This window comes from Hibiscus syriacus, unplaced genomic scaffold (assembly GCF_006381635.1).
Source record: "Hibiscus syriacus cultivar Baekdansim isolate YM2019G1 unplaced genomic scaffold, ASM638163v2 tig00110387_pilon, whole genome shotgun sequence".
NCBI classification, from domain to species: Eukaryota; Viridiplantae; Streptophyta; class Magnoliopsida; order Malvales; family Malvaceae; genus Hibiscus; species Hibiscus syriacus.
The window spans coordinates 1,048,544-1,062,226 of NW_024062717.1; the positions used below are offsets into that span (position 1 = coordinate 1,048,544).

The 13,683-nt window shown below is 33.4% G+C and overlaps 2 protein-coding genes across 4 annotated transcripts; one reads left to right on the forward strand and one right to left on the reverse strand.

Moving 5' to 3' along the window:
* Positions 1 to 650: 650 nt before the first annotated feature.
* On the forward strand, positions 651 to 3,699 carry LOC120122661. Of its 2 annotated transcripts, none has more exons than XM_039141781.1 (7): positions 651 to 961; positions 1,048 to 1,159; positions 1,945 to 2,106; positions 2,265 to 2,311; positions 2,517 to 2,634; positions 3,231 to 3,297; positions 3,377 to 3,699. In XM_039141781.1, the coding sequence occupies exons 1-7, from the start codon at positions 758 to 760 to the stop codon at positions 3,429 to 3,431; spliced, it is 765 nt and encodes a 254-aa protein (XP_038997712.1). In that variant the 5' UTR covers positions 651 to 757; the 3' UTR covers positions 3,432 to 3,699. The 2 variants fall into 2 exon arrangements, with proteins under 2 accessions (XP_038997712.1, XP_038997711.1); XM_039141780.1 differs by having other exon boundaries at positions 653 to 961; positions 2,517 to 2,643.
* A 1,490-nt stretch (positions 3,700 to 5,189) lies between these two features.
* LOC120122688 (ras-related protein RABC1-like) lies at positions 5,190 to 10,272 on the reverse strand. Of its 2 annotated transcripts, none has more exons than XM_039141811.1 (7): positions 10,217 to 10,272; positions 9,765 to 10,023; positions 9,320 to 9,388; positions 7,966 to 8,031; positions 6,679 to 6,800; positions 5,819 to 5,947; positions 5,190 to 5,505 (listed from the first exon to the last, which is right to left on the reverse strand). In XM_039141811.1, exons 2-7 carry the CDS (start codon positions 9,898 to 9,900, stop codon positions 5,398 to 5,400), a joined length of 630 nt encoding a protein of 209 aa, XP_038997742.1. In that variant the 5' UTR covers positions 9,901 to 10,023; positions 10,217 to 10,272; the 3' UTR covers positions 5,190 to 5,397. The 2 variants fall into 2 exon arrangements, with proteins under 2 accessions (XP_038997742.1, XP_038997743.1); XM_039141812.1 differs by lacking the exon at positions 10,217 to 10,272 and adding an exon at positions 10,139 to 10,160.
* Positions 10,273 to 13,683: the final 3,411 nt, after the last annotated feature.

Here is a 13,683-nt window from a genome sequence, read left to right on the forward strand (position 1 = left end):
TACATTTCTTCACTGAATTTAGAAAAAAAAATATAATATTTGATTATTATTTTTTATTTAATTAAGATGTATTCACTGATGATTAACTGTCGTTAGATTTTTAATAGATTATTGACTGATTTTTATAGGATTATTGACTTTATACGGTGAATTTAAAAAATTTAAAAGGGTAAATTATACAAATAGTCACTAATATTTGAATAAGTTTTCACTTTTTTTCCCATTAAAATTTTAAAAATAACAAATTAATTGAGATCATTTTATGGTATATATTTGAAAATGATCTGAACCAATACTGAACTCCACTAGTACAAAAGGAAGTAGTTGAAGCATTGCCAACTGTTATCATCCTAGACAATTTATAATATTCGATATGTTTGGAGTCTATTAAGATTGGAACCGAAGAAAAAGAGATGTGTGTAAACATGAGTTTCACAATGTTTTTTAAATTTAGTGATTTTTTTTTTACGTAAATGAGAGTGATTGATCATGTAATTTACTGTTAAGAAATTGAAAAATTACCCTAAAGACTATTTTAATATTTTACTCAAACATGTGGATGGGTCAAACTTCCAGTACATTGATTGGATGTAAAGTTCATAAACGGCGAGGTAGTAATTAGTAAACTGGTTGGGTGACACAACTTATGAATATTTTTAAGGATTTACACAAACTTTTCTTACGTCTTCTTTGATAAACAAACACAAATTGTTAAACTTCTTTGAGAAATCCCTAAACCAAACCCTTCCTCTCCAACATGCCAGCGGTGTTGGAAGAATTTGAGCCAATTTTCGGCCAACCCAAGGTCGAATGGACGGGTTCAAATTCGGGTTTGGGCCAATCAAGCGAGTTCGTTTTCTACCTTCATTCTCCGGATCCATCTCATCTAAGGATTTGTGTCACTGATTTCCGCGACGCCACTTGGGAGTCCGTACGCTCGGTTTCGCAGCTTGATGACATGGTTTTCTTCTTCTTTTGCTTTGAAGGGTTTATTTACTGATTTCTTTATTTAGTTTTATTTTTTTTCAATAATGGTTTAATGTGCAGAGGGACAGTGTTGGAATAGGCGGCTCTTGGTCTGACTTCATTCACTATATTCTAGCCTCCGTTAAGTCTGAGGATGTAAAGCTTCTCTTGGAAGCATTGCCTGATTCAAATGGTAAGCAATAATGATCATTTTTATTTGTTCTATTTGACCATCTGTGAAACTGTATTCTTAATCTTTAGCTCTTGTTCTAGCAGCTAATTTTGAGTTTCTAGCTGCCCAAATTAGCTTTTTTTTGTTGAATTTTGCCTATTTATTTCAACTTTTTGTTGAAAATTTTTAACATTGTTTTTATTTTATATTTTTCTGAAATAATTAGCGATAAAAGAATTTTTGGTGGTGGATGTTCCGTTTACACACTTTACATAGATTTTGGATAAATAAAATTTATGATATGAAAATGAAATATATGATGTCAATTATTGATGCATCATTTCTTTACTTTATATCACCAATTTTTATTATCAATTGCATGAAAAGTGCCCTATGTAATGGTTAGTGATCTCATATCCATCATGCTGTTAATATTTGTCCAAGAATTGACCAAAATAAGTATGATGCCAAAATTCAACAAAATTTATAATGGTAAGTTTGATGATTCTCTCTTGAAATCCCAATTGGAAGCACCAGCTAGTGTGTTGGAAGGGCTTCCTACTAAACTTGCCCCTGTAAAAGGATTCTAAATAACTTTCATAGACTGAAACTCCAGTTGAGCCAAGTTGGCTCTTGAGACTTGCTTGGAAGGATGAAGAAATTTAGACTTAGGAGGATTGAATTATTCTTTTCAAAATTCCGCTTTGTAATGATTTCATTTCAAATGTAAATCTTTTGGATTTAAGAAAAAAAGAATTTGCAAACAAAGTTCAATTATTGTGATATTCGTTCTTTCTGTGATTCAGATACTAAATCTGCAAAGTTAGTTGCTCAGAAATCAAAAGGAATGCCTCGGATTTCCTTTTCTCTTACAAAACTTACTGCTTCTGCTGCTTCTGACGCTATGGCTAATCTTTCACTGGAACTTTTTAAAGCATTTAAAGGCTTGCAACATCTATTTATTCAAGGTCCTATTCTCTATCCTCATTCTTGGAATCCTATGTCATTATTGTTTGCGATTAGTTACAAATATTTTCATTTCAAAAGTGGATTTCTTTATTTTTTTTATGAGATAATATCTCTGGTTCTGGAATTAATTATTATTTCCGTTTTGTTTTTCTCTTAGAACAAGAGCGCTGTTTGCAGTTGAAAATAATGTTATCAGCTGAAAAGGTATTCATGCTTCTTTTCTTGAAATTCCCCTTTCTGAAATATAATCCGTTTTGGTTTTGCTATAGATAGATGGACAAGTGCTTATCCCTCTGGTAGCAGATGTGTTTTTAAGTCGGCATATGCTGTATTTTTATTAAAACTTTTAAAGTTCATTACTATGTAGCTATAATGAATGATAGTATTGTAAAGTCTTTCTATTTACCAGGAAAAGAATGAAACCATTCAGAGCCAATTAGAGCTAAATTCGAAGAGGCAAAAGTTACAAAAGACAATGAATTCATTAGACAAAGCAGATGTTTCTGCTCCTGGCCAAAGTTCCCCAGGTAAATGTCGTATTCACTTCTGCAAGATGCCTTTGTGATTTTTTCAGGGTTCGTATGTTAATTTTGTATTTACAGTTTAGCGGTGAATTCGTTACAATATGATTTAGGTCGGGTTTGAAAATCTTGAGATTATTTTCACAGTGGAATCTGGATGGTAGTTTCTTTATTTAAAAAAGAATGAAAGAAACTGGGATGCTAGGTTTGCAGTAAGAGTGGCTCCCAAAATTTGAAGTGTGCTTATATTGTTATATCAATGATTACCAAGATACTCTGTCAAAGGGAATGTAATTGTAGACAGTCAAATTAGTAAATCATGATTAATAAGCTTCGATATCGTTGCAAGGTACTTATTTGAAACCAATGAGTTTTATTGCTTGTTCCAAGGGAGGAGGGGACAGTGACCGTCTCTCATTTTCTCTCGGTTATTTCTACTTCCCAAATCTTCAAAAGTTTGTCCTTCTTTCTAAGAATCTGTTTACTAAGAGTTTGACTTTCTTAATTTTCTGTTTTTATTTCTTTTATATCCCTAAATTTGAACTGTCTTGGAATTGGTTTCACGAGCAACTGTTTTTGCCTCTTTTCAAACTGGACTCCAGACAAACATGCAGCTCAGGACCCTAGCCCAGCAAAAGTGACCAAACGTGCTGTACCTGCACGTCGTAGGTACTTTTCATCGTACTTATTAAGATACACAATTCCACTGAATGGGTCGATACCGATGACCTAAATTTGGTGTTGACAGGGCAAAAGTGAGGGGTGTCGTTTTGCAAGATAGTGAAAATGAAAAAGATGGCTAGAACATAAGGCGCTCTTGTCAATCTTACAATCCAACTAACGTCGCCATTTTCGTTTACTATACAAAGGTAAAGTTTTCACGTTGATACGAAAGAAAGAAGTGAAGTTACAGTATTAAGGCTGTTTGCTGCATTGCTAGCCTTCTCCTGCTGTATATTGTTTACCAAATCTGAATGTGACTTATGTTGCCATTTGTGCTCTTGAAAAATTGTAGATAGTTGGCCTAATTTCTTGCTCAGAATTGTACATATCAGTATCTTTTAAACCTGCTATTTATTGTGCTGGAAGACATGCATAAAAGATTTTAGTTTATCACAAATTCGGAAGTAGTAGCTGTGTTTGCAAAGTGTTTTTTTTAACTTGAACGTAAAAGCTGAGATTTCTACATTTGAAAAAGTGCTTTTTAAAGTCGAATTGTAGTTTTAACCTTCATTTGTTATCCAATGGTACGCTTATTTTATAATTTATTAAAACTTATTTAAAACTTATATTTTTTTTATCAAGACATAATTATATAATTAATAAACTGTTTATGGGTTTAAAATTTTATATCTTTTCATTCTAAGTTTTTTGTATAAAATTATTTTGAATTTTAGATATTTTCATAAAAACACATAATTATTAAAAATATTTTGTTTTTTTCAATAAAAATATTTTTATATATTTTTATCATAATTGAAGTTGATATATTTTTTGTTATAAAATTGAATTTTTTTTATTAGAACATTAAAAAATTAAATACCATCTAAATTAATTTTTTAACTTATAACATCATAGCTAAAATGATTATTTATTTTTTAAAAAATATTTTTTATAATAATAATTCAAAAATACTTCTCAAAATTACTTTTCAAAATTATATTTTCACGACACTTAAAAAAACAGTACTAAACAAATAATTTGACAAATATTTTAAATGCATGATGTCAAAGTTGATCTCTAACGTTTGATAAAATAATTATTTTTGACATATCTTTTTAAAGGACAATGCTCTCAATATTTCATTTTAAGGAATCCAATTGGATGAAATCATTAATTGACTAACAATTAACGTTTGTCGTTTATGTGAAAATTTTTATGTCCATAGTAATGATGTGATATACATTACGTGTTCATAATAGTGATGTGATATATATCACATCATCATCTTAAACGCATAGCACGTCACATAATTATTCGAACAAGTGTGTATCACATCATTGCTTTGAACACATGACTTGTTACTTCAACAACAAATGTAGATTTCTAGTCAACTAACAATTTCTATTCAACTATGAATAATTTACTTCAAAATAAAACATTGAGATCAAAATATTCTAAAAAATACGAGCTAAAATATTCTTCAATTAGACGTTAGAGACAATTTTTTTTTACATTATGCCTATCTTTTAAAATCTCTTTCACCCCGCTTGAGGCTTTCAAACAACCACTACCACTACCTACCAACTTCGTCGCCAGCCACAACAACACGTGTCGGGCCAGTCGCCACCGGGAGAAGGATCTTTGAAGCTGAAGGTGTGATTGCTCTTTCCTCTGACGCTTTTGCCACCGTCCTCCGCCAGACCTTTTATTCCGCCACCTGCATGGGACTCTAGGACATCCTCAAAACAAAAACGGATGAGACGAAAACCATACTTCTCGCACAATATCGCCACCATAAGTTAAACAAGTGCGTGGAATTTTTTTAAAAGAAAAAGAAAAACCAAATGCTTACAAAGTAAATGAGTTATTTTTCCTAGTTGAATGACCAAACTAGAAAATCACCAATAATCGAGTAACCATGTAATCCTTGATTGTTTCAATCCAAAATGGTCATACAATATGGAATCCTACACGATACGACTTTGAGAAACAATGCTATACGCCCACTACATGGAGATTGAGTTTCATATGTAAATGCATAATCAAACAGTAAATAATTGTCAGAATTGGGAGAGAACCACCGTGCTCGGGTTAGAGATTTCACTATCAGCAACAACCGCTCGCAGCTTCATCAGATTGTGGCAGCTTCTGTTTGAAGATGTTCTTTTTCACACCTTTGGAGCCCTCCGCCAAAAGGCTCGGAGTTTCTAGAATCTGCATTAAAAATGCCATAATCACCAGTCCTTAGCTAAGGAAACCTTTTCAAATACATAAGAGCAATCATAAAGAGCTAAAACAAAAAAAAAATGCCCGCTTAAACTGCTCCTGTTTCCACTATAATATTGAATCGACTGCTATAGCATCCATTACGTTTAGTTACAATAAACACGATTGATTGAGAACACATTCATAACTGCAATTTAAATCCCAGTTTAAAATATATTTGACATCGTTTCACTAAAATTTATTTCTTGAACTAGGCATTGTGGACGACTGCATATACCAGAACAGCGGTTAATTTCAGTACCTTCATAACAAGTTCGTCGAAGCACTGCTGTACGTTAACGCGTGTTTTAGCACTACATTCAATGAAAAGACAACCGCATTCTCTAGCAAAGTTTATTCCCTCTTTCTTTGTTACAACCCTCTCACTTTCCTGAAAAAACATTGATAAAGGTATATAAGGAAAATTCTCAACCAAGGAAAGATATATTTGAAAAAACCATTCCAATGGCTCAAATTCATGATACCAAATTACTAAGAAACTGAAATAATTTTAAGTAATTATACAGAACAGATTCGATGTTAATGAAAATATGAATACCAAATAAAACCCTGAAACAGATCTACAAATACTAAAAATAACAATTGAAATCATAAAAGTAGACAAAATAAAACAAATCTCCAAGTAAGCATGTTCTTGTAATGCATCATACAGAATAAAATGACAATATTATTAGATAGTGTCTTTCAGATTAATAATATGGTGTCATCATTGATATTTGATGTAATTATGTGGCGTGCATACAAATCTGAACATGGAAGTAAACTGGTGTCAGAAGAGACAAACATGTAATTAGGTTATCAGACGTAATTGCCATCAATGTATGTCATTGATAAAGTGTAATAGCACAAACAATTCCCATTCCTCACCAAGCCTCAAATATGTAGCAAAACTGCTTAATTTGATTTTCCATAGGTGTCATAGAGAAAAACAACTGTATGTTATAAGAGACAATGATCAACACTATTAAGGACTGTGGGGGGGACATCTAAATAGGGGGAGAAGAAGGCAAAATGTTAAAAGGAACGCTCATTTTGAACCAAGACCTAAGCGTCATACAGTCAAAAGGGGAAACTAGAGTTCAAAGATCTCAATTAAGTTACCTTATCAACTTTGTTTCCAACAAGCATCTTGATGCAGTCTTGATTTGTCGAGTAGAGTTCAACTTCCTTGGCCCAGATTTCAGAAAGATTAGTAAATGTCTCCCTCCGTGTTACATCACAAACTGTTAAAATCAGAGAAAATCTCAAATTGTGATTCTCCAAACAAGTTAAGAGCAGAAATACATGATAAGTCTTAAAATTGATCAGAATGATAATAATTAAATATCACATTAATGCACACTTAAAGTGCTTAGAATTGAAAAGCATCTAATCTTTAACCCAGGCCAGGGCAATATGTAAACATAGTAGCTACAGCTAAAAAAAAAAGCAAAGACTACAAGAGGGAAAAGAAAGTGCATTTTAAGCTGAAATAAACATGATTTTAACCATGACACAGGAGCTACTACTATGCTATTTTCTTATTTCATTTTTATCTTTTATTTAATAGGCATAAGGAGTTAATGGCTACTATTACAAATTATCTTACCAAAAGGTAGTCTTGATGATGAATCTGATAATGGAGGATGAAAAACCCTTTAATGATGCAAGGCCAAAAAACCGTGCAATACTATGTGAATTGGAGCAGTTGGTGCGTGCCCTTAAATTAAATCAGTTGTAGATTTTCATGGTAAGATGCATGTGAAAGGGCGCAAGGATAGCATGCTACACCCTATTTATGATGTGTATGCTATTGTTGGGTGGGGGGGTGAGGGGAGGAGTGAAGAATTTGATGTTTCAGGGAGAGTCTTTGGTTGTTCATAACTTCAGGGAGATTCTTAGGTTGTTCATAGAGTGATGACAGCCACAGCCTCATATGAAGGGAGGATTGGAGGCGAACTGGTAAAAAATTGTCTATCTCGAGGGACACAAGGTTGGGTGATGACTCTAAAAAGGCATAAAAAAGGAGCTATTAAATAGATTACAAAAGCTTTTTTAATTTACTTCAAAATCTAAAGGTTCATGTAACCTACATATTTCAAGAGGTCCTACTTCCATTGTACTTGTTTTCAATCTTAGTTCTATGGTTTGTTGCTTTCTTTCATTCTAAACCACGCCAATCCACTTAACATTTTTTTTGGGGGGGGGGAAGATTAGGATATAAGAGACACACACATATACACAAAGAGACATTAGAGCAAAACAATGCTGATTTCACTTCCACAAATTTACAAAAAGATAATCTACTCAAATGAGAAACTATAGTAATTTACCAAAAGAAAAGAGAATGAAGGGCACAGGTTTTGTATGAGGAGCAGTTTTACAATTAGAAACAGGGATAATAATTACCCATAATGACCCCTTGTGCGCCTCTGTAGTAAGAGCTTGTCAATGTTCTGAATCTTTCCTGCCCAGCTGCATGCATATTCAGAATAGATTAGTCAGACTGAACCGGGGGGAATTTCCCCCCTACATGAAGTCATGAGCAACAAAAATAGCCACTTTCCATCATGCAAAACTGATTTGCATCATAACAAATAATCAGATCAATAAGGATTCTTATAGCAATAAGACCAATCATTAAAGGCCCAATAGATTAATCTAAATAGCAAGTCTAACCAAATTAAATGATGCACAAGATGACACAATAATTACCACATAATTGCGTCATTCACAAATATTTCCACAAAGGACCTGCATGCATCTCAATTTACTGATTTTAAAGGTAAAAAAATGTCCAGACCATTGCAATGACATTTTTGAAGTAACCATAAAGATCGGATTCAGTAATGCAATTTTCTATCCCAAAGCACAACAAGATTAAGTTGGCTCTTAAAATTTCATCACGGCCATGCCAAATATGAGAGCATACATTGCCTTTCTGCCTTTTCATTTTCACTTTGAAAAAGCTACAAAAGCATATCAAATGTACAGGCAAGTTAAAATGAGTTCCACCAATGGAAAAATCTCTATTTGAAGGCATTGCAAAGTATGGAAAATTAATATATTGATGTGGTAGCATACCCGATTCCCATATGTTCCAGTTCTTTTATTCTTTTCCTATTTTTTTCTTTTAATGACTAATAAAAAATAATAATAAAGAATGAATAGCAGCCAGCTACCTCAACTCCGAGTGGTGTTCCCCCTACCACAATTCATCTATGATTCTTTAATATCAGTACAATAGGAAATAGCAAAAGCATTACTCAAACAGAGCTTGAGTATACTAAAACACTCTTGAGGCTACTCTCAAGTTAATATTTTGTTAATATGCTGCTTGTCAGAAATAAGTGACCATTTAGCAACACCTGTACACCCCCCCCCCAAAAAAAAAATTTCTAAAAAGTCCATTGCACTCATAAAATATAGGTGAGAAGAAACTTAGTGGTTTGAGAAATAAGAACAAAGGTCTCCCTTCTAGAGAAGCTCAACAAAAACTTGATAAAATTACAGGTGATAGGTTAACAGGGAAACAAAGCAAAGTAACCCAAACATCACCATATATGATGTCACTGTGATACGCCAACTTTTTACCAGGATTTAACTTATAAAGATAAGAAAAGTCAAATAATATATACAGATTCAAGTTATATAGAACAAAAGTAGAGAATGCAGCAATCACTGAAAACCCACTTCCATCATATATGAATCTTAAAATCCAAGAGAAAACAGACATAATACATTAGTGAACTTTAGGTATAACCTGTATCCCAAATTGCAAGCTTCAGCTTTTTATCGCCAGCATTTACATATTTCACTTTAAAATCAACACCTACACAAGAAAATAAGTAGATTCTAAATCAGGGCATAAAGATGTAAGCAGATTAGTGAATCTTATAATCAAGTGAATGCATTGAAGGCTTACAGAAATCCAACGGGACGGTTTTGATTGATAAAACTAGAAAATTACGAGTCACAAAAACATCCACACAAAAGTAAAATCATATATTTTCTTTTATAAAAAAAGAAAGTTATTTTTTCAACTTTCATCAAAATTATTTTTGCTAATCCACCTTTTAATCTGAAAATGAAAAGAAAATGAAGCCTATACAACTTAATGTTCCACGGATCAAGACACTGCCATTATAGGTTATAAGACATAAAAATGGAAATATATTTGACGAGTGCAGTTAAAAATGAATACTGACCAATAGTGGGAGAGAGATCCTCAAAGAAATCGGAAGCGAAACTTAAAAGAAGACTACTCTTTCCAACTCCTGAATCTCCTATCATCAGCAACTTGAACAAGTAATCGAATTCCGGTTGACTCGACGAAGACTCCATTTGCTAATTAATTTACCAAATAAACTATCATCAAAACAATTCTTTCAAATAACGCCAAATTTTTACGATCGGATCTCCCAAATCCAGCCCTCTCTCTTTTTTACCTCGTCAACGAATCTAAATCTGAAAACCAACATGACATCAAATCATGAATATAGATTTGGATTCCAACTAGATAAAAGCTTAATCTAACATAATCCTATACTTTATCACAAAAAAATGAGAAAAAAATTCTTACAGGTTTAGATCATTATCATCAAACATATTTATAGATTTTATTTCATATATCAAAATTAAAGATAATCTGAGAGATTACCAGAGGAAAAATAAGTGGAGAAGATGATATTATGGAAGAGAGAGTGACCCAGATTTTGAAGGATTAATAAAAAAAAAGGGTAAAGTATATAAATAGTTTCCCAAATTTTTAGGTATCTTTCATTTTGGTCACCTAATTTTTAAAACTTGTAATATAATCATTAAACTTTTAATTTGTTTTCAAAATGGTCCCTGCCGTTATCTCCGTGGATTTTTTCTGACGTGGCACGTTAATTCCGTTAAAACAACACCCCCTCCCCCAGGTCTTCTTCTTCTTCTTCTTCTTCATTCTTCATTCTTCCTTCTTCCTATTTCCTTCTTCTTTCTTTCTTTTTTTCTTCTTCTTCTTCTTGCACAGTGGCTATGAAAACCTCGCAACTGTCATCTTTCTCCGTTCGATCCGCTCCAGTTTCTTCACACTTACATAGATACTAATATTGGTACTTTTCTTCTCTCTCTCAATTAGTGAAAGTACCAACATAATTGAGTTTCTTGTTAGTATGTTTTAGGAGTTAATTGAAGCAACTAGGGTTCTGATATATAAAAGAAATAAACTTTAGATGTGTTGTACTGGACGTTGAGATCATGTTGTGCTTTATCACTTTCCCTTAATCAATATTCAACAGTGTAGGGTTTGTTGGTGATTCCCTAAACAGAAACATGTATGTGTCTTTGTTTTGCACTCTGAGACGTGTCTCCGATGATGTGAAGAAATGGTTGTTGGAAGTCAAAGTTGGATGGCAACACATGCAACACATGGGCTGCTAAATAGGTGGCTGCCTAATTTTGTTGAATTTAGGCTTGGTTTAATCACACATTTAGTCATTGCACTTTAGGGTATTTTCAAAGATTAGTTCCTAAGCTTCAACTATAAATACCGTAGCTCATTTAGCTTCAAAATCATCCAAAAAATCATTTCTTTCTCCCATTACTAGAGAGTTTTCTTGTGAATAGTGAGTCTTTTGTAAACACCTGTAAATTTTCTCTCTTTTAGTAAAAGATCTGCAGCAGTCCGGAGATAAAAGAGCTTTTGGTTGTGAATTTTGTCAATTTTTTGCGAGGTTACTATTCATTACTATTCACGTGAATAGTGAATTTCGTGAATAGTGAAATTTTGTTGATGATACGAATTTATCGACGGAGGTGTTCTAATACACGGTGGTTCGCAAGAATTGTCAGAAACGATCCAAACGAAGCCAAATTCGAGTGGGAGCGAGAAAATTGAGAAGTTCGATGGTGCATACTTTGGCTTTTGGAAGATGCAGATTTAATGTAACACCCCAATTTAGGGGCTAAATTTAAGAAATTATAAAGTGGTGAATTTAATTGGAATTTTGGAAGAAATTGAGGATTAAATTGAAAATTTTCAAAGTTGGCAGACCGTTTTAAGAAATGCAAGAAATTTAGTGGCTAAACTATTAATTTAGCCAATTTCCTATAGAAGAGAATTATAAACTCTCCCCGTGTACAAATCAGCATAAATTTTCCAGTTTTCCCTCTCCGATCAACCAACTTTCAACTCTGATCTACTCGTCGTCCGACCTCCGATCGACGAGCCGAAACCACCATCGTGTTCGTTGTCAACCGAGGAACAAAAACCCCTCAAACCTTTCATCGTAAATTGTCGTCGTTCGTCGTTAATTTCAGTCGGAAGTATCGTCGGTAATAACTCGGTTTTAGTTGGTTTTTCATCGATTCACGACGATCGGGTCATCCGTTTACGACACCTCCCGCACCATCGTGTTCCTTGCATCGTTCCGAGTCTGCCGGTGTCATTCTTGGTCTCTGTCGACGGTGGTGCGTGAGGAGGTGAAGCGAACAAAGTTTTTGATTTGTTGAAATCGAGCTCTCTGCCGTTCAAAATTGTGAAACGAGCTTTGTAAGTATCTCGGAATCGCTTAAAATAATTTTTAGGAATTTTTCCGGGAATTTAGCACTGTTCACGCGCCGCCACTGCGCGTGGGGAAGAAAAAAATGACCGGTTTGACCAGTTTTGCTCTTATTTTGACCGGTTTGACCGGTCATAACCCGACCCGACCCGACCCGTTGACCATTGATCGGCGTTGACCACTGTTGACCAAAACTTTGACTGGCTTTGACCGGGCATTAAACGACCTTTGACTTTGACCGAGTATACTTATCCTGATATTTTTCGACGTTCCAAATCCGATTCCGTAATCCGTTTTTTAGAAATTCAAACCCGAAGGCCTCGAAATTGCCGGTCAAACTCGTTGACTTTGATTTTGACCGAAAATTTCAAATTTCTGAAAAGTCATATTTTATGCTTTCAACGTCCTAAATCCGAATTCGAAGTCCGTTTCGCCAAATTCGAACCCGATAAACTGGTTTTCACTGATTTATCACCTGATTCGATCCGTTTATAGTAATTAAGCTCTGTTTTTTATATAATTTATGGTGATATGTATCTGAGGAATTATTGGAAGTTGAATTGAAGATCAAAGGCGTTCGAATGGAATTTTTATGGTCGATCAGTATTGCACGAAAATCGAGGTAATACTTTACTACCTCTTTATGATTTTTGAATATGTGAATATTGGTAAATGTATGAATAAGATAATGTTGGTCTCATTTGTGTAGTTAATGAATTTCTATACTTGATCCGAATACAGTAGAAATTTGGCAACTACTTATGGTTTAAATGATTAATATAAGAAATTGATGGATTGTTAGAATTATATTATGAGTTATGTGATTAATGATAAAGGAATTATCATGGATTTGTAGCTTATAATATATCTCATTAAAGGTTAAATGTTAAAGGTACTTGGATGAGAAATTATGAGAATACTCTGATAGGGTAAAATTACAAAAATACCCTTATATTGTAAAAAGATAAGATTTGACCATGGAAGTGGGATAAGAGGTTTAAAAAGACATATTGATATGATGAAACTACTGATGTGCATAAGAAATGTTAGATTTACTTACAAAATTTGGATAACCGGTTTTTAAACCCAGGAGGGTTTGATCAAGATGCTAGAAGTCTGTTAAGGAATCATTTTAAGATCAGAGAATGTTTGGAAAAGCAATTAACCATAGGATCTTTAAATTATAATTATTTTCGTTAGGAGCTAATATCGAAATTATCTGGTTAAGAAATTAAGAAAATGCCCTTGAGAGATAAAATAGTATGAGTCGACCCTGAATGAGAAAGTACTTTGAGGATTTGTACTTAACTTGATTAAGTACGAATTTAATTGTTAAGATATTGTCTTTGTACAGAAAAATTCATGATATTCCGTTTGTAAAATCTGAGAAGACACTTGACCCGAAAATATTCGAATAATGAGTAAATACTTAAAGAGTAATTTATCGGGGGTATTCTGCGGTCAGAATTGTTCGAAATGAATGAAGTAAATGATAAGATTGATTTAAATAATAAGACAGAATAGAAAGAAAGCATTGAAATACACCGGATCTGTAAAATGACCAGAATACCCTTGTAAT